Source organism: Neophocaena asiaeorientalis, unplaced genomic scaffold (genome assembly GCF_003031525.2).
Source record: "Neophocaena asiaeorientalis asiaeorientalis breed wild unplaced genomic scaffold, Neophocaena_asiaeorientalis_V1.1 scaffold152, whole genome shotgun sequence".
Lineage (NCBI taxonomy): Eukaryota > Metazoa > Chordata > Mammalia > Artiodactyla > Phocoenidae > Neophocaena > Neophocaena asiaeorientalis.
Genome location: NW_020185338.1, coordinates 2,611,560 through 2,633,206, shown reverse-complemented (window position 1 = coordinate 2,633,206; position 21,647 = coordinate 2,611,560). Strand labels below are relative to the sequence as shown.

General features: G+C 40.6%; 1 protein-coding gene across 6 annotated transcripts in view; it reads right to left on the bottom strand.

Annotated features, from left to right (window-relative positions):
• EFCAB11 (EF-hand calcium binding domain 11) overlaps nt 1-21,647 on the bottom strand; it is a 178,166-nt gene that overhangs the window by 154,443 nt on the left and 2,076 nt on the right. For 5 of the 6 annotated variants that reach the window (XM_024736239.1, XM_024736240.1, XM_024736241.1 and 2 more), the window contains exons 3-5: nt 19,052-19,097; nt 5,963-6,064; nt 4,998-5,088 (exon numbers count right to left, since the gene is read on the bottom strand). In XM_024736239.1, the coding sequence (XP_024592007.1) occupies nt 4,998-5,088; nt 5,963-6,064; nt 19,052-19,097 (239 nt within the window). Of the gene's footprint in view, nt 1-572; nt 1,092-4,997; nt 5,089-5,962; nt 6,065-19,051; nt 19,098-21,647 lie in introns of those variants that run through there. The other variant, XM_024736244.1, reaches the window with a different exon arrangement.

The window sequence follows — 21,647 nt, the reverse complement described above, 5'->3', positions numbered from 1 at the left end:
TTGCTGTGCGGCATGTGGGATCGTCCCAGACCAGGGCTCGACCCCGTGTCCCCTCCATTGGCAGGCGGATTCCTAACCACTGCGTCACCAGGCTAGCCCCTAAATTAATTAATTTTTTTAAAATGTTAATGTTCAATCTATTATATGTTTTTATTCAAGGACAATGGCTCAGATAAACATTGTTGAACATGGAAGACACCAGGGAATATAGTTCTTATGAACCCTACCTAGAGGATAGACTTCAGCTTAGCAGAAACTATAGCACAAAGTCTGGAGGTGAGCTTTGAATCCATTTAACTATAGAACTAAGATTTTTTTAAAAAGGTTATGATAGCGGAACAGGTTATGAATATTACGAATACTGACAATATACATTTTTTTAAAAACCACGTTGCTTTTATTCATGAAAAAATCGCTAAAAGTAAACACCACCAGAGTAGTTAGTGAACAATTCACAAACTTTATAAACGTATCTCATTTACTTCTTGTAAAGCCCTCAGATTTAATGAATGATACTCCAGTGTTTCCATCAAGTTACAAGATGAAATGATTCTTTGATGCCTTATGCTTCAAATCTGTCTTTCTGGACGGTTTGCTTTGGGTGTTTAGTTGGTTTTATTGTTGTGGTTGGTTGGTTTGTCTTATAAAATGAAGGTGTGATATGAGCAAGTATCACAAGCCTTCTGGAAAGAGACTACTCTTGGTCCTAGAAGTTTCTTTGGGAAGAATCCGGCAATCTAAGAATTGAAGATTGTGAAAACTTCTTTCATCATTCAAACCACAGCTGACTCTGGTCGTATTGGAAGTCTCCCTCTCTGGCCGCCTTTTTATAGTGGTCTTCATATATCAGCTTTCTTCTGAGTAACTGTGAACCTGGGAATGAACTCCATTCACACTTAAGTGTGAATTAAGTCAAAGCTATTCAAGCTTCTCACACAGTGTCTAACCTTAGAAACATTATGTAATTTGCATCATCACTAACGGCCCCAGCAGCTGCTCTTCTTTTCCTTATTCTTTCTTTTTTTTTTTTTGGCCACGCCGCACAGCATGCAGGATCTTAGTTCCCCGACCAGGGATCGAACCCGTGCCCCCTGCAGTGGAAGCGCAGAGTCTTAACCACTAGACCACCAGGGAAATCCTTCTTTTCCTTATTCTTGAAAATTATTTGTACCACTGAAACAGAGACATGTGGAAGTTAGACATCTCTGTTTCTCTGGCCAATTTCAGTTTACACTCAGAGGAAATATTTTTCTCTCTTTTGGTGTCACAACTTCATTTAATTCTTATCATGCATCACTTATTCTGGTTTAGGGATTGTGGTGCTATAAATAATAATACAAATGAGACTTTAAGCAGGGCATGTTCAGTTAGCTAAAATGCCTTGTTTGGCTGTTTACTGTAGTAGTCTCTAAACGGTTTTGATCGCAATCCTGGGAAGTACAAGATTTGTGGGCATATGAATATATTTATGTATAGATTATACGGACATGTGCCACAATATTAATATGTTATGTTCATTATAAAATGTAATACAGAAATTTCTAAGGAATTAAAGGTAAAAACATTTTATTCATTAATGGCAAATGACTTTTTGCCATCACTTGAAATTATTAATAACATCTAACAAGAACAATGTGATTACACATACTTTATTATTTCTGAACATCTCGGTTGAATCCTTTGTGATTGAGCAATTTCAAGTTCAGTTTGTTTTACTATTTGGTCTTAACGGCTGTCAGAGATACCTCACAAAGGTATGTAGATCTAAATGGGAAAAGGGTATCATGACACCGAATCCCTGTTTTTAATTCCATCCTCTGATAATGAAAAAGCTTAAGGGTTTTTTTTTTAATTAGTCTGTTGGTATTGTTAATTGAAATTCAGCTAATAAATATCCATCACTCCTGATACCAATTAGTTGCTCTTGAAAACTTATCAAAGCTATTGAATTTTTATACTTTTAAAAACTGTGCTCTCAAACCACTGAAACTTTTTTTTTGAATTTTTATTTTATTTATTTTTATTATTTTTTTTAGAGGATGATTAATAAATTTTACGGATTATCTGGGCAGTTATGTGATTAAAAGTAAAATAGTTTACATTTATTGAGTTCCTACTGTTTACCAGAAACTGTTCTAAGAATTTTATTTACTTTATAATAAAAATAAGCTCTTATGAATTTACTTTAAATATTTTACATTTTTTAAACATCTTTATTGGAGTATCATTGCTTTACAATGGTGTGTTAGTTTCTACTTTATAACAAAGTGAATCAGTGATACATATACATATGTTCCCATATCTCTTCCCTCTTGCGTCTCCCTCCCTCCCACCCTCCCTATCCCACCCCTCTAGGTGGTCACAAACCACCGAGCTGATCTCCCTGTGCTATGCGGCTGCTTCCCACTAGCTATCTATTTTACGTTTGGTAGTGTATATATGTCCATGCCACTCTCTCACTTTGTCACAGCTTACCCTTCCCCCTCCCCATATCCTCAAGTCCATTCTCTAGTAGGTCTGTGTCTTTATTCCCGTCTTGCTCCTAGGTTCTTCATGACTTTTTTTTCTTAAACCACTGCAACTTTGTACGACTTTTTTCACCAGATTAGAACATTCCATTTTTAACTTATTAAACATGCAGGTATGAAGGTTTCAATAGGTGTACACATTTTTTAAAACAGAATCACATTGCCAAATGTCTATTTTCAAAAATGCTCTCCCAATAACATAGATTTCTTTTGAGAAGCAGTTACTTTCCCACTCACTGTTAAAAGACTGCTTCTATCTTGAATGGCTATATTTAAGTGGATTTTTCAAAATTATATATGTGGTACAAGGGGGCACCTCCTGAAACCATTTAACACAAAAAGGTCAGCAAATTTGGACACTTGTCTTTTTAAATTTTATTTACTTATTTTTGGCTGCATTAGGTCTTCATTGCTGTGCACGGGCTTTCTCTAGTTGCGGCGAGCGGGGGCTACTCTTCGTTGCGGTGCACGGGTTTCTCATTGCGGTGGCTTCTCCTGTTGTGGAGCATGGGCTCTAAGCACGCCAGCTTCAGTAGTTGTGGTGCGCAGGCTCAGCAGTTGTGGCTCGTGGGCTCTAGAGCACAGGCTCAGTAGTTGTGGTGCACGGGCTTAGCTGCTCCGCGGCATGTGGGATCTTCCCAGACCAGGGCTCAAACCCGTGTCCCCCACATTGGCAGGAGGATTCTTAACCACTGCGCCACCAGGGAAGACGGACACATGTCTTTTTGTAAAAGTAAAATGAAGTAATTCTTTCTGTGAAAAAACCACCACCATGTGGTAGAAATACGTTGACTTTCATCACTCTTCTCATCACCAAGTGTACACAAAGATGCTACTATATTTTAAAGGTCTTGATGTTCTGCAATCACCTAAGTAATACTGGCCTCAGGCACTTTGTCTGCGCCTGGCTTGAACTCCTTTGCTCTTCAATAGCTTGCTCAATAATCTGCTTGCAAATGATGCAGCAAAAGAATTTCATACATGTCACTGTTAATGACAGTGAGTGCAGATCTTTATTTCAAATAACCTGCTTGATAATTCCTACTGAGCAGGGCTGGCTTCCGGTCAGATTTCACGAAATTACTTTTATCCACATGGGAACACCTGCCAGATGTCCCCCAGTATCTGTTCTCCCCTTCTTCCTCAGTATCAGAAACTCCATTTGAGCGCACATGACTGCCCAAAGCAGGGACTACATTTTCCAGACCCACCTCCCCCTTGTAGCTATTCGTGGCCTTGGAACTAAGTTTTGGTCACTGCGATGTAGGAAGAAATAATGGATAGCCTTAAAGGGAGGGGCTTATCTTCTGCTCCCTTTTGGCCTACCTAGCTGGAATTCAGGTGTGATGGCTGAAACCTCGGGAGCCATCTTAAAGCAAGAGGGAGAAGCCAGATGCTGAGGCAGCCGAACAACAAGAGGGGAGGAATCTGGGTCCTTCACAGCTGTGCTGCCATCAAATCAGCCCTGGACTCTCCTGTGTTTATTGCTCTCTTTTTTGAGCTTTGTTGTTCTGGGTTTTCTAGCTCTTACTGCTGTATGAAACCCTAATTAACACACCTGGTAACAGGGTTGATGAGGAACTCATGTTAGCAGTCAGAGAAGAGGCAACTCTGCAATTTTCTTTGCAAGCATGTGCTTACACTATTCTTACTACTTTCAATCTGCAGTTTCCTAACGGAAACTGCTTTTAAGCCACTTGCCATTATGTCAGAATTAGTTTATAAAGAAAACATAATATAGTCTTTAAATCTACTTCATCAGGTGTCTGTGAACTGCAACATGGGTCTATAACTGAAAACAAATGAAGGAGGCGCCACCACTGATCAACCCAACTCTACTCTCCAGATAACTCAAGGACCATTTGAAACCCATATCTGATGAAATACAGACCATGGGAGAACACCAGCATCCATATTAAATATTAATAAAGCTTCGGGGGGGGGGTTTGGTCAATACATAAATATACAAAGAAGTTCTACTTTCTTTCTGCTCCTCTCCACCCCTACTAACAAATGATTTTTGCACCTTCCTAGTATACAAGCACTCCACCCACTTTAGAGCCCACTGTCAAGGTGTAGATGGACTAATAGCTAACTATAAAATTCTCTCCTGGGGCTTCCCTGGTGGCACAGTGGTTGAGAGTCCGCCTGCCGATGCAGGGGACATGGGTTCGTGCCCCGGTCCGGGAAGATCCCACGTGCTGCGGAGCGGCTGGGCCCATGAGCCATGGCCGCTGAGCCTGCGCGTCGGAGCCTGTGCTCCGCAACAGGAGAGGCCACAGCAGTGAGAGGTCCGCGTACCGCAAAAAAAAAAAAAAATTCTCTCCTGGACCATGACAATATGCTGTGAGATGAAAATGTTCACTAGTGAAAAATAAGCATAAATGAGTGTTCTCCATAAAACTGAAAACTTGTAAAAGCAAATGGTAAATCAAGGGGTGGGTATACATAAAGATTTTGGCACCTTACCTGAATACCTCGAGAATAATCCTTTCCGATAACTTGGGAGCCACCTGCTTAAATGCTTTTTTGAAATCTTCCAGAGTTAAATATCCACGATCTATTTGAAAACAGAATACATAACATTCACACACTTCTATCAGCCCCATGAACTGCTATTTCAGCCATAACTTACGCATGAGACTTTAATCTATTACTAGGAGAAAAGCAGTAAATTACAGTTGATTTTACATATAAGGTAATCTGAGATTGTCTTGTTGGAAGAATTTGAGAATCTAGTAATACTCTCCCTCAGTGCAGCCCCAGATGCTCCTGCAGGTTTCTTCCAGCCCCATGATTTGCTGATTCCCTGAGTCCCAGGTAAAGGACTAAGGGACAGACACTGCAACAATGGCATTAGGCTTCAAGTCTTTGTGAATTGCCAAAATAATTCATTCTTCAAAATTCACATTTTTTTCTTGCTTGGTATTAGAACTATATTATTATTTAGAGGAAAACCATTACAGAAGCCAAAATACTGAACCTGGACCCCACAAGTCTTTCAACCCTGTGTTATGTGGGGAGGGGGTCTGAAGCTACTCCTCTGGGCCACCCCAGCGTGGGAAAACAATTCCTCCAATTATGTGTGGGTCAAAGGAGGAGTCGGCAAAAAAGGCCTCATGGTCTCCCAAACTTCCATAAGTAGCTCTTCACCTATATCCCCGCACGGCCAGCCCTTCTGTTGTCCCTATTACACTGCAGGCAAATCATAAGTATTGTATAATTATATAACTGTAGATATTATTTCACCCATCGTAAGTGTCAAGAATTTAAGATTGTGACGGAGAAAAAAAATGTACACCAACATCTAAGGTAATAGCTAATGAATACAGTAAAATAACCTTCCAAGTATATTATTTTAGTTACTGAATATGTTCCCATTCACAGTTCCTTAACAGCCATTTTTTATATCAAAACACTTTAGAGATACTTACAGTGCCTGTCAAAAGCTGTGAAGATGTGTCTTATTTCATTCCGATATACTTGAGCTTCATTCTTTTTCCTTACAATGTCTAAAAACTCCTTAAGTAATATCCCTAAAAGTTGGAAAAAAACAATTTACTTTCTTCCTCTTTAAGAAGAAAACAAACCATAAACAGAAAGTGATACTACCACAAACAAATGTTATCTTAATTTTTGGTGAGTAGTATTTATTCATAAAGATCTCTAAAGTTGAAAAGACATTTCCTTAAAAGCTAAGTAGACTCCACATTAGCAATCGATGGTAAAAAGGATAGACACTTTCGGAGCTCACTGAGCTCTTCCCGGAGATAAAAGATGATGACCTCGAACAAGTATGACACTCTTCCCTCTGACAGATCTAACAGACAGGCCCGAAACTACTTATAAAATAAGGTCTCATAATTTTCTTTCCTTATGCATCTTTGATCCCTTTTTTCCTAGCCAGATGTCATTACGACAGGTTTTTTTTCCAGCTGGGAGATCGGGGCGAAGAAGTAGTTTCTCAAAAGTCAATACCAACTGCATACCACAGATAAAGGTGGAGAGAACATTCCATAAACAATAGCGTTGGCACTGTCCCCAGCCTTAGCTACCTCCCATGACTGTTCTGCAGCCTCAGGCTCTGCTTCCTGTGATTCTCATAATAAAAGAGCCCAGCATGATCATATGAGATTGGATACTGTGCTTACAATGTCTATTAAAATGAATTCTAGGGCTTCCCTGGTGGCACAGTGGTTGAGAGTCCGCCTGCCGATGCAGGGGACACGGGTTCGTGCCCCGGTCTGGGAAGATCCCACATGCCGAGGAGCAGCTGGGCCCGTGACCCATGGCCGCTGAGCCTGCGCATCCGGAGCCTGTGCTCCACAACGGGAGAGGCCACAACAGTGAGAGGCCCGCGTACCGCAAAAAAAAAAAAAAAAAAAAAAAAAAGAATTCTAATGTGATCTTTGTAGTAGGTTTCAAGAATGCAGCCAAGAATTTAAACATTCTAGTGAACTGAGTCCTAAATATCTAAAAAGAGCAGTTCGTTTTTACAAGTCAGAATTTCCATTTAAAAATGTATCACTGTTTTAAAAATAGCCCCAAATCACACAATAACCACGTGCTAATTTTTAAGAACTTGCACCCTTTCCAAAAGGGAATATTTTGGTGAGGTATACTGAACTATACACATTTCCCGAAATAGTTCCGATGGTTTTTTAAAAAGTAGAAAATAGTTTTCTTAATTTTCCACATTTTTCTTACTTGTAGTTAAAGATTCAGAAATTTAAAAAGTCCATCTATCTTTATGTGTTTATGAATGATTCTCTTACAACTCTTTAGGACCCACTGGGTGCCAGGCACTGCATTAAGCTCTGGGAATAGAGGGGAAAAGAGAACACACACGATTCCAGTGCCAAGGGTCACTGGTCTAGTGACACAGACGGTGATGATACAGATTCAATGACAAACGTACACATAATTGCAAACTGTGGCGTGCGCAACGAGGGGAAAACAGGAGGGTATAAAACGTGTCACAGAAATCCTCCCGTAGAGCAGACTCTGGGGAAGGAGAGATCTCGCAGAGGAGGTAATAGTTAGGCTAAGACCTAAGTGATGAGAAGACACCAACTGGCTAAAGGTGGGAAGAAGAGCATCCCAGGCCGTGGAAAGAGCACGTGCCAAGGCCACGGGGTGGGGAGTGGGAGAAGTGAAAACAGGCCACAGGGGCTCGAATGTGGTGAAGATGGCGCTGGTGAGGTGGGCAGGGGCCCGAACGCACAGCCCCTCATGGGTCCCGGGAAATAATCTGATTTTTATTTCAGTTGCGATAGGAAGTCAATAAAGTTTGAACTGAGAAGTGACATGATCTGATTTAGATTTTGGAAAGACCCCTCTGGCTATTGTTTTGAAAAAGGACTGGGGAGAAAGCTGAATATAAAAAAGGAGACTCGTTAGGATCCTACTGGCAGGAGATGTGGTCACGAGGGTGCGGGCAGCAGGAACGGAGGGCAGGGGAAGGTTCCAGACATACTGCAGAAAAGATGGAGGGTCAGACGTAGTGCAAGAGAAAGAAGATGTCAAGAATAAGCCCTAGGTTCTGGCTTGAGGACTAGGTGGTTTGAGGAGTCATTTAAAGAGATAAGAAAGACGAGGGGAAGCAGGATGGGGGTGGTGCTGAGATGGAGCTGCAATTTGGAGACGTAAGCTGTTTGAGGCTTCGGAGAAAACCAAGAGCAAGAGTCAAGAAAGCAGCAGCAGGCGTATCTCCTGGCACCTACCAGAGTGCTTGGCATGTGCTTAATAAATACACATTGTATGGAATTAGCATTTCCCCCATGGCAGTGGAGGATGTGCAGTGATGCAGCTCCATTCTCATTGGGTCCCATGGTAACTATTTGGCCACACGTCTGCCTGAGACACACTGAGGGAAAGGACTGCCTGTTGTCAAAATTTATCCACACAATATTCAAACCTAAAATTACCACTTCACAAAGACTTTCCATAATTCTACTGCCACCACATTTCATATGCAATGAGAAATGCATTACCTGTGTCCACCCCTGGAGTGAAAGTATGTTCAGAACATTCTAATTCCAAGCAGATACCTGCTTGTAGGAGGCATTCCTCACATGTTTGTTGAATAAGTAAATAAAATCATAGGAAGACATTATTTCTAGTTTTCAGCAAAAAGCGTTAAAATGTGTTTTAAATGCTCTTATAACTGTAAATTAATGCCAAAAAGTAGGTCTCTATTTATTCACATATCCAGCAAAATCGTCATTTTAGAAACCCCAATTTCTTAATACCTATGACACAGTAAAAAACAAACAAAATTCAGAGGAAAAGGAAATGAATGCATAATATTTGCTCTTCATTTAATTGCATCTGATTTCGGGAAACGGTAAGAAAAAAAGCACAGTTCCATGGTTCAATGTGTGATTCAGATTCACAAGAAAAAAAAAAGTGCATGAGTGGTGAATGATATATTTTAAACCACATATTCAGAAAACTCATCCGTACTTGGGGCTATAAAGTAGTCAGGTCTTTTTTTTTTTTTTTTTTGCGGTACGCGGGCCTCTCACTGTTGTGGCCTCTCCCATTGTGGAGCGCAAGCTCAGCGGCCATGGCTCACGGGCCCAGCCGCTCTGCGGCATGTGGGATCCTCCCAGGCCAGGACACGAACCCGCGTCCCCTGCATCGGCAGGTGGACTCTGAACCACTGCGACACCAGGGAAGCCCAGTAGTCAGGTCTTTATTTCATATCTTGGGGGATAAAAAGCACATGTTCTTTAGTGTTCCCTAGGAGAAAATATATGTGGATTTCAACTATATGTTTATTACCATTTAAAAAGAAGAAACCATCTAATAATGCAAATAACTCTATTTACGTAATCAAGTTCATTCACACTATTTTCCCCTATTTTCCCGCAGGCTCGGATACCTTATTTTTTAAAGTCAATATTAAACCATGTAAACATATCTCACTGCCCCATCCCCATCCCCTTGTCTTAATCTTCGATGGCAACACAGACAAATGCATTCAATACCATGCAAGTCCCTTTTCTAAAAAGGATAGAGAAGTTTCCATTCAGCTGAGCTCTCATGTTGTAGTAGTATGATCACTTTCCAAAGCCAAGGCATAAAAGGTTTGCTATTCCTACAGCTCTGTAATGCAAACACATTAATGTAAGTTTTATATGTCTTACTGCTGTTTAAATAGCCTAGAAATAGAGTTCCTACTACTAGCTCCACCTGCTGTCACAACATTCAAACCTAAAATTACCACTTCACAAAGACTTTCCATAATTCTACTGCCACCACATTTCATACACAATGAGAAATGCATTACCTGTTTCCACCCCTGGAGTGAAAGTATGTTCAGAACATTCTAATTCCAAATACGAGGTTGGGTCTTCTCTGTAAACTGTCCCAGCAATAAAAGTTACCTAAACACACTTTGCTGTAGCTAGACGTTGGGATCACAACAGGAACCACGTAGACCTATATGTTTATCTGTGTTCATTATTAATCTGCAGAAGGTGTTCAGAAGTTGCCCGGGTAGCTGGACTCTACCGGTAGTTTTCTGACTTTGTTTTAGCTGTAGGAAAGGTTCTTCTTTCTAAAACAGGAACGCCCAGTGTGTGGAGATGAAGGCAAAGCTATTCGGTTTGCAGTGAGGTGGGCTCCTCACCGTTCCCTCTCCAGCAGTGCCTCTGCAAGTGCCCCCCACAGGACACAAGACTGAGGATCATGCCTCAAAGGCCACTGGGACCAATGATCTTTACGAATCCTTCCAGACTCTGCAAGTCTGTGCATTTTCCGTATCACTGAAAGCACTCCCTTCCATTTTATAAACTACTCTTGGCGAAATGGACTCTTCATGTTCTATAATGAATATATATATTTTTTACTTTCCAATCTACTTAATACATGTGATATAGATATATCATATACAGAAGTGTTATCTTTTCCCCCTTTTTTGTTTTTAAGCAATTTCCTAGGAAGGTAATCATCTTTCACCACAGGGGTGGAAATATTCAAAAAGTCCAATAAAACTATATCAATTTTCCCTCGAAAGTTGTTTTTTTTCTTTTTTTTGTGGCTCACAGTTCTAAGCTTCAGGGTCAGTGCGTACAGAGAAATCCTCTTGAAAATGTAGTCATCTAGTTTCTGGCTATCACAGAGAGCTTAAATTAGAAACTGCAATAAACCTGCGAGAATGAAAGAGAAAATAATAAAAATGCCAAGTGTTTTAGACTGTAAGTCTGGTCCTGGATTTAGTAGAAAAGAGAGGGCTCACAGTCATTGGGCTATCTATTAATTTTTCCAGGGATTGAAAATGCCTAAAAATAAGGGCTTAAAAGGATTAAGTGGCCTTTTAAAAGGTATAATACAAGCCTTTTCTAGTTTGAGAAATAAAATTCAGATTATGACTTTTGGAGGCCATGCAGGAAAAAAAAAAGGATAGAATGTGTCTGCATAAAAAGATTGTAAGGACAGAAGGCCTTTCGTGGCATCAAGAGCAGTGAGTTGTCACAGTAAGATGGGTAAGTAAATCCAGAGGACTAATATTTTCTTCCAGCTACACGCATAAGAGTAGGGGCATGAAGGGAAAAGAATCCACCTTAATGGAAGAAAGCAAGTTTTACTCTATCATTGGGAGGGAAATGAGGAAGAGTAAAAACAGGTTACAGTGGAATAGAGAATTCTGAACCAACGAAACCTTACTCCTACCAAACGTGGACAGGAATCGTCATCTTTTTTATTACGCACATCTCCTGCTCATAACCCTTCAAAGGTTCCTCAGCGTTATCAGTGCAAAGCCCCGATCCCTTATTCTGGAATTTAAAGCTTCACTCTTCCTTCCAGGTAAACTGATCCTTATATCTTCCCCTCTCCAACTCTCAGCTTCCATCAGGGCTGCTCGCTGGGGTGCAGCTGGCTTGCGGCTCGCACCGCACTCCCCGCGGCAGCACGAGAAAGCAGCACTCCACGGGGGCGGGGACTTCCGTTTCCCGCAGGACTTGATACCAACACAGGGACAGCTGAGGAGCACTTTGAGCCTGCAAATCTGAGGGGGGGACCGGCAAAAGGGCGCGCTGTAAAACGGGGGGCAGGGATCTGAGAGAAGAGGGTGAGACGCTTGGGGGTAGGGGGTCTGTAGGAGAAACCCCACAGGGCTAGCATGCAGGAAGAGACCCTGCGGAGGAGAAGAAAGTGATGGAGGGACCTGTGATGGAGGGCGAGTGGTGAGTAATAAAGCCCCTCCTCTGGACCATTAACAGACACCTCGGCAAAGTCTCCAGGACATGACAGGCAACGTTTGCATGGGTGTGGACTGTGCAGGGAAGTCTAAATTTGCACGGAGTTCTTCATCCATGCTGGCACCAGCAGAGCACAGGCAGCACCAGGAGCTGGAGGACAAGCTCGCAGCTGGCATCTGCCTTTATTCATTCTCCCTGTTCTCCTCTTTGCTTCTCCACCTTTTGCAAACCCCACCCAGCCTTCCACATCCGGCTCTGGCCCACACCTCGGGCAGGAAGGGAGTGCCGCTCCCTTTGAAACCCTTACAGGTCTTGTCTATTGTGTTCGTGTGACATCTGGCCATCACAGAAGTGACAATACTTCTTTAATCTTCCCTATCAAATATGACATTTTTAAAGAGTGTCTTTAGGTCAGTGTCTCCTAATTCTTTTTTACCCCTACAAGGAAACTTACTCATCATCTTTAAATGGGGAATTAAATACACTAATTGAGAGGGGAATATCTGTGGGCGATACCATAAAATGGTCCTATGATTTCAAGATAAGGTAAGTATAATGTGTATGTGTTTCCTGATGATAGAAATGAACAAAGAAGTCAAGTGAAATCTGAAGTCAAACAACAGCCTGCTACACCTGCTATACGGCGGCCTCAGTTCCTTAGATAGGGGCCCAAAACAACAAAATATACACAAAACAAATACGAAAAATGTGTTTACAATGTAACTTAGAAGACTAGAAAACAGACATTTAAATTTAGGAAAAGAATACTTTTATAGTGAACTATCTGGCCCAAAACAACTCAGCCAAGATAGCAATAAATAAAAGCCATTAACCTCATCATCCACAAATTATTTTTCAATTAAACTGACCCTGGATAGCATGACTGAGTCAAACAGTCCATCATCACCATTGTAATGAATCAATCTCTTTGGTTTTTCCATTGTTTAAAGTTGCAGTTTAAAAGTAAGCTCCTGGAAAGCTTTTTTATTTCTAAGTATGAAAGTAAAATACGTTCAGTGTATTGAAAGGGCAACAATATAAAAAAACAAAGAAAGGGGAGAAAAAAGCATGATCTAATCACCCAGTGGAAACAAAATTCTGATATTTTGTTCTGGTTTTTTCCCTCAAGCATATTTTATATAAATCTGGGATTAAAAACACACAGACAGCTGTGTGAGAATGCAGTGGGGTGATGTGCATTGAGCAGATTAAGCAAAAGTCTTATACATCTTAGCTGTTGTTATTCATATAAAATGCTCTACGATTTATCCCACAATGAAGTCAAACCATCTGAGATCACACATGGTCTTGCCCTTCATAGAACTGCCCAGACACGTTTGGCATTAAACCACTGGCCTATGCCGAAAAAAGTTCAAGAAACGGCCTTACAGACTTCACTGAAGTTATTGAACAGTTTGTGGACATCAGTGTCCACTTATCAGTCTCTCCTCCACGAGACATCGTGGGGGAAATATCCCACATCGGGGAAAACTATGTCTCTCTAGAAAAGGAGTTTCTGTGGTGTGGATGCTGACTTCTGCACTTGGTTGTGATTCCCTGTTTGATCTGGACACTCAGTAGCTCGGAACCAAATTTGACATCAGCCTCTAGCGGCTGCACAGAACCTTGTGATTTGTGTTTTGTGTACTGACCCACTCCTGATTTCGACTCATTCATTCATTAAGTTCCCAGGACAATGAAGACTGGCCTCAGCTCCATCAATATGATCCATGACACTATTAACCTCAAGGGAAGGGTTTATCAAATGGTTGAGAGGGTAAGCTTGGAGATTACACTACTGTGGTCTGCCACCCTGCACAGATTACTTAACCTCTCTAAGCTTCAGGATTGTTTTAACTTATAAAATGGGATAATCCTAACATAGAGTTGTGTTAAATTTAACAATCCATGCATAATACTCATCACAGAGTCTGCACGTGGTAAACACTCAGGGAATCAAAGCTATAATTATTATCTATAATAATAATAAATACTGTAACACATGTAAAAGTATCTTATAAACCAATAAAGAACCATCAAATGCCAGGATTAAGATTTTTTATTCCTCTCTGGAGCTCAGTTTCCTCATTTTAAAAAAGGAAATATATGACTGTTTTCTAGGCTCTTCTAGTTGCAAACTTCTTTCATTTTCTATAGTTAGAGGAGATATGAAATGTTCTTATACCCTTAGAGAACAGAAGTAAAACCCTCTAAAATTAGGTAGCAATAGTGTGTATTGGAACCAATCCCAACACTGATCTGCTGCTTCCTTAAACAAGTGGCTTGATTTTTTTTTTCTCCCATTAATATAATTCCTTGTTCCTGGTGCCTCAACAGTTTTTGCTGATACTCACGTGCTTGTTAAGTTATAGGCATTAAAAATGTCATTAACACCTTTTTGCTACTCATTCTGGCTGCCCTCAAATTCTCCCAGTGTGACTTCCCTTGAGACATCCTACTCTTCTAATGGCTTTGTCTTAACTTTTCACTCTTTTTAATTTTCACAAGGAACCTCTACAGAAACAACCCACCTTTTAGAGAGACCTTGGGAAGCAGGGTCTGGACATCCAGGTTTAGGTACTGTATGAAATGTGTGCATCGTCAGGGCTCTGCCCAGTCAGACTCAATCCAGGATGTGAGTCTGGACCTTCCCCCAGGAAGCTGGGCAGCAAATGGGCCCTGTGTGGAGGGTCCTTTGGGGTTGCATGCTGGAGATATGGCACAACCTTGTCTGGATGTAAGAAGAGCTACACCTAGTGGGAGAATTCCCAAGTCACAGCTACTCAGAAGAACTCTGGGAAGTTGATTACCTGAATTAATAGCTCCCAGAAAGCCAAGGCCAACCTTTCAGTTCTTCAAGATCAAAACATTAAGGAGAGAGATAATATATTTGGTAGAATAATCTGTGTATAAACTCTCTTCGATAATATATTTGGTAAAATAATCTGTGTATAAACTCTCTTCCTATAAGAAAAATAACATGTAAATGTGACTCATGTCACTGAAAGGGAGAAAAGAAGGAGCTGGTCTGAAATTGGTTCACTACCAACAGTCCTAATGAAAAATTTTTATGTTAGCAGCATTCAGAGTTCAGCAGTGACTTCTGGCTAAGACGGCTATTTTACTCTTTCCCTGGGATGTCTGTGGTCTTGAGTCTTCCCTTTCAAGGGGACATGAACTGAAGCTAAGTCTACTCCTTTAATCATGAAGAAAGTGATACTTTGGGAAAATTAATCTGCTGTTGATATCAGGACCAGAAGAGGAAGGGAAAAGCCTGGAAGCTTGTAGACTAAGGAAACCCCTTCCACAGTAATTCTGGAGCAAGGTACTAAGCACCTACACGTCGACCTCGTTCCTCCAACCATCTTCCCTTGAATTTCTCAGATGACTAATTTACTTTGTAACCTTTTGAAATATACTTAAAAATTAATTATTAGGAAAAGATGCTGTGACAGGGAGCATCCTAATGATCTGATGGGGAAGTGGATGTGAGAGTACCTATAATATCCCTGATATTAAATGCAAGGGATGTGCATACGGGAGCAGGTCCCGGAGCACATCACCAAAGTCGGAAAGCCCTCATAGGGAAGCCTACTTTCAGCATCAAAAACTCCAGTTCTGAAGCAATCCTTAGACTGTTATGAATTTGAGAAAATGTCCCATAATAAGGCAGTTTTCATTATACATAAGAGAACTCAGGTGTGGGATAGGCCACATGAAGGGAATGTAAAGAACCTCATTCAAAACCTAAAGCTTTAATGTACATCAGAACTAATATTAAAAGGAAGCTCCATGACTGCAAAAATGTGAGAACTGTTTCTGCAGGAAGTCCAAATCCAAGCATTAGAGAACTCAGGAAGGAGAGGAAAGGTTCATGAAATTTACAAAGTATCTCCAGCCTCAAGTCAACCCTTTCTCAAACATCAGAAAAAAAGAAAAGGCAGGGGAGGAAACTAACAACCGCATACTTGGAAGATCCTTTTGCCACAGACCAGTCCTCATCTTATATCAGAGCACTCACACTCAAGAGAAACCTTTAGAATGTAATGAAGGTGGGAAAACCTTCTGCCAGAATTTACCCTTCAATGTACATCAAATTACCCACAGAGAAACCATATGAATGTAACACATGTGTATAAGTCATATCTTACTAAATGTGAGCTAATACACATGGGGGGAAAACTCAGGATACTGAATGTGGAAGGTTTTTTCAGAAGTCAACCTTTATATCAGAGAATTCACTACACCTGTAAAGAACATGGGTAACCTTTCTTCCAGAATAACACCTGTCTGTACATCAAAGAACTGATTAAGGAAAGAAAACCTTCCGTGTGAAGTCAAATCCCTAATTCGGAACCAAAGAACACACATAAGAGAGAAAATCTCCGAGAATAATGAATGTGAGAGTGCTTTTGGCAAACTACACGTATTTATGTAGAAACACTACATAAGCAAGAGCAGCGTAAGACATGCATCCAGACAGAATCACTCACTGACTCTCAGGGGACTCCTAAAGGAGAGAAACCCTAACAATGCAAAAAATGCGGGAAATCCTTCTGCCAGAAGACAGAAATCTTTATAGACTGGAATATTAACATAGAAACCCAGAGAAAATATGTAAGGAAGGCTTCACCAAGAAGTTACAACCTAAATTGAACAGCAAAGAAACAACATTTGAATACTTTGAAAGCATGAAAATTTTTAACATGAAATTTAAAGCCTGGGGAAATTCTATCAAGTTAGGGAGTATGTCAAAAACAACTTCTCCTAGCAATAATATTGTTCGAAAAGTCATGTTTAATATGTGATACCAAGCCTGTATCCAAAAAATAATCTAGTAAACTCTTCTGTAAATCCAAAATTTATAAATAAAAAGATTTTTAAAAAGAAAAACGTCAAGCCAGTCTAAAGGACACAGAAGCCAGCTCAAGGAGGCACTCAATGGCCAAATCTGTGGTAAGTGGAGCACTAAAATAATTAAGTATAGTAATGAATTATAAATCATTAAAAACATACAAATTTATGAGTCCATACTGATAAAAGAGAAATAGATTGATCAATCAAGAAGACGGGAAGTCTCTTGCTTACAGTAAAAATGCCAAGGGCTAACTGAAAGAAGCACTGGTATTATAAAATGATTACTTCGCAATCATATGGCAAAAACTGGATCAGACAAGAATCATAAATGGATACCAAACCCAGGCGGAAATTTTGATGAGAAGCAGAATATCTGCAACATCGAACGTGTCTCTCCACAGGCTGCTGATTAGTTGCAAGGGAAGAAAATATAAAGAGAAATAATACAATGGAGAAATCCGACAACGTCATGACCGGTGATAAAATTAGTATCTACAGGAGACAGACAGACATTGTGTGCCTCCAGATGTGGCGCCCTGAGAGGGACATATCACCCAAATAGGATTCTGGCTGAGGGTGCTTAACCTCAACCTACTTACAGAGAAATGTCATGCAAACACAAGATGAGGGCTGTTCCTAAAAAAAGGAAACCATGAGGGGTGGGTTATTTCCTCAAAAATATCAATGTTGTAAAAAGGCAAAAAAAAAAAAGGGCTTCCCTGGTGGCGCAGTGGTTGAGAATCTGCCTGCTAATGCAGGGGACACGAGTTCGAGCCCTGGTCTGGGAGGATCCCACATGCCGCGGAGCAACTAGGCCCGTGAGCCACAACTACTGAGCCTGTGCATCTGGAGCCTGTGCTCCGCAACAAGAGAGGCCGCGATAGTGAGAGGCCCGTGCACCGCGATGAAGAGTGGCCCCCACTCGCTGCAACTAGAGAAAGCCCTCACATAGAAATGAAGACCCAACACAGCAAAAATAAATAAATAAAATCCTACCCCCAACATCTTCTTTAAAAAAAAAAAAAAAGTCTCTAGAAATATCCCAGATTAAAGGAGGCTAAAGAGACATGATACCAAAGACTAATTCCTGTATTAAATGAGGAAAGATGCTAATAAGGACATAATTAGATCAAGTGACAACATTGCAATACAGACGGTAAAGCAGATAAAGACAAGTATCAATACAAACTTATGATGGGTGTGCTGTGGTTATGGACAGCTCAGCGAGAGGATGGAGAAGAGGCAGAAAGTGCAGAAGAGAAGGTAGATGGGGTAAAATACGAACAGTAAGTGAATCTGGCTAAAGGGTATACAGCTATTCTCTGTACTATTTTTATTTTGCAAATTTCCGTAAGCCTTAAATTACATCCCCCCAAAAAGGAATTTTTGAAAAGCCAATCCAGCATGCTCTGGACCCTATCTCCTCCAACAATAGGTAGTTATCTCTCTGTCTCACTTGCCTTTCCCCTCCTCACTAGATCATTCTGCTAAGCTTAGAAACATCTTCTTCATGTTCCCAAAAAAGGCAAACAAAAGCAAAGCAAACAGCTCTTGGTCCACAGCTACTGGACCCACTGAAAGACTTATCTACTCACATTGTCACTTTGCCACTTTCCCTTTATCTTCAAACCACTGCAGCCTGGCCTCTGCCCCCATGACGTGGTGACACTGCTCTTCCTAAAATCACCCGACACCCCCGGGTTGCCAGCTCCACGGATCCTCTTCAGTTCTTTTGCTACTTAACCTTTCAACAGCATTGGACACTGTTGACCATACCTCTTCCCTGGAATAGTCACTTCTCTTGGCTTTTGATCAAATACTCTTGATTTTCCTCTGGCCCCTCTGCTCCTCCTAAGTCTCCCTTGCCATCTCTTCATCCCCTACCTGACTTTTAATGGTTATAGTTCCTATGGGTCTCAGTCTACACTCTCCCTCAAGGGGTCTCATCCACTCCCATGGCTTCAAAACCATCCAAACGCTGATGACTCTCAAACTTATGTCTGTGGCCCAGATCTTTCCTCTGAATTCCATACTCATACAGCTCAATTGCCTTGACATCATCGACCAAAACCTCTCAAACTCAACATATTCAAAACTGAACTCTTGCACTCCCCAAACCCTAAATCTTCTCCCCCAGTCTTCCCATTTCAGGAAGTGCCACTTCCACTCACTCAGCTGCTCAAGTCAGAAAACCTAGATCATCTGTGGGATGTTGAAATTATCAGCAACATTTTTTCTTTATGCTTTTCAGTGGTTTAAAATTTTCCTACAATAAACATACGCTTGTGAATACATTAATTAACTAAAATTAAAAGCACCAAACCTCGTTCTTTTTGGGTAATCAGAAACAAAACAAAGATTTGCTTAAACATAATGCTTTATAGCCTCTATATTTGTTCTTAGTTGTAGTTTCATGAATGTCTAAGTAAGAGTACTAAAAATGAACATTCACATTACCGGAAGTGTTTGGATCTACTGAGGACATCACAGAATCAGCTTCTATCTAGAAAAGAAAAAAACATAGGGTATACAATTTCATCAAATGTTTTCACAGTACAAGTTCTTAATTCCTGGGGTGCGGGGAAGGAATGTATTTTATGAGAAACCAACTTTGTTGAATCCAGCAGACAAGTAACATCACAGGACAGCTATAATAGTCATTTTTCTCTTCTATTAATAAGATACCAGATGCTGATCTACTACAGACTCTGATGGCCCCCAAAACTTTATTGCATTGACTAAAACAGTTTATCATATAAAATCAACTTAACTGTCACATATACAGAATAACCTAAAAGGTAACATTTCTGTTTTAGACAAATACAAGCAATTGTTACAATGGGCTCTATGGGTTTAAATTTTTTTTCCTGACTGTAATAGTAACATGATGTAGAAAACATGAAAAATATTTTTTAATTATGAAGAAAAACATCTAAATAACCAGCCATCCGGTGAAAACCACTGTTAACATTTAGGACTAGTACAGCGTTTTTTTCCCCCCTCCATGCATTTTTAAACATATTTGAGAATACACTATATATTAAGTTCGGGGACCTGCCTTCAATAAATATTAAAACATAAGTGTTTTCCCACATTGTTAAGAGAGCTTTATAAACATCATGGAATTAGAACCTTGGCAACATCTGATGTAGCTTCTCTACCTTGGATTCCATGCCCTGCACTTCCCTGGTTCCTCCTGCCCCTCCCAGACAACCAGTTCCCAGTGCATCTTCTTCATGGAGTCCCCACTGACCCTTAAATGTGGGTATGCCCCCCATGTCTCCCCTCAGGACACCACCCTTCACACTCCACATACTCCTTTTGGGCAATGCCACCTCAGTCTCATGCTTTGAGCTACCACCTGTGAGGAATCCCAAATCTATCTCTAGCCCTCGCCTCTCCACCCAACTTCAGATTCCTACATCTAAGGGAGGTGGCACAATCTGAGAGCAAATCTTTACCACCATCACCTCAACACCCAGCACAGCACTTAAAAAAGGAATGCACTTGGGGTGCTTCTACCCTCCTCGAACTTAATATGCCCCAATCCGAACTCACTGCCTTTCCCCCAAACCTACTCCTTCTGAATTTTCTTATCCCTTTAGTCCTGTTGTCACATCACTCTGATACGGCCACCACACGCAACCATGAATCACCAAGGCATAACTTCTCCCACCACCACAAAGCGCTCCCAGACACTTCATATCAGAGTCTACCTCTGCTGCTCTAAATGATGCCCAGATTCCTATTAAAGTTACCACAGAATTAGACCCTTCTCCTTGCCCTCCTCCCTTTCTGTTCTTAATCTCTTCTCTATCTTAGTATTTATCAGAGTTTCATAAGTCTCTCTACACTAAACTGTGAACTATTTCAAAGTAGGGTCTATGTTTATTCACCTTTATATTTCTAGCAACTAGCAAGTGCTCCTTTTATTAAATGGGAACACAATAAATTTCATTCTGTAAACATTTTCATGAATGCAGAAGTGATTTATTATTTTAGTGCCTTACTGCTTCATGACCTGCATTCAGTAAATATTTCGTTTGCTGAAAAGCAATGTTTAAAAATAAAACCCCAAGTTGAATGCACTAGTGGGCTCTACGTTTTTTAAGGATATACAGTTGTTTCAATGTCACTTTTATACATACTTCTATGTATGTAAACATATCTTCACAGTTTACACTTTCATTTGTATCTGCTGGGCTGGATTCAGCTTTGTCGTGATTGTGACCAATATTCAGGCCACGTGAGCACATCTTATCACATCGCCAATTAGTTGTAATAAATGTTCAATGTAAAACAACCCCAAACCTCAACCTATTATAAGAGGAAAAATCTGTTAAATTTCACAGAGGGAATACATTAAGTGTCACTTAATAAAACTTCATGATTGTTACAAATGATTGTTAAGTGTATGGGTGATTTGCTATATCAGTATTTCACTGTTTAGCGATCTGCAGTAAACAAGCATTTCCTTTGATTAAAAAATAAAATCCAAAACCTCAACCAAAAGTAAAAATCTGTTAAATTTGATGGTGTGTATGTATGTATGTTACCATATCTCTGTACTTGTCATTAAATTCCTCACTTACATGTTCTAAAATTAAAATCAAGTAAGTAGATCCAAAGGTGATAAAGGTAGAATGAGACCAGATATCTTTCCAGCTGAACCTGGGTTAAATTCAATGCTTCAAAAGCTGAGTCCACTTAGCTGACCTGCTCTGGAATTCCAGCTGAAATGACTGCAGGTTAACAGGAGAGCTGCAATTTCTGGGAGCCAGCCCTGAAGCTCCATAATCAACATCTCAGTAACTAAGCAACCCCTAGCAGTTGAACCTACCTGGGTGGTTCATGGGACATATTTATATCAACAGAACATATTAACGATGAAGTTGTAATACATTTAAGTATAATGAAGAACAGAGAAGTGGGACATCACGTGGTCCCTGGCTTTACAGGGCCCGCAATCCGACAGACAGGTAGAGCCCACTCATAGGGAACAATTGGGCCAAAGTAGTTGCCCAGCCACTTTGTCTAACAACAGCAGGAGGGA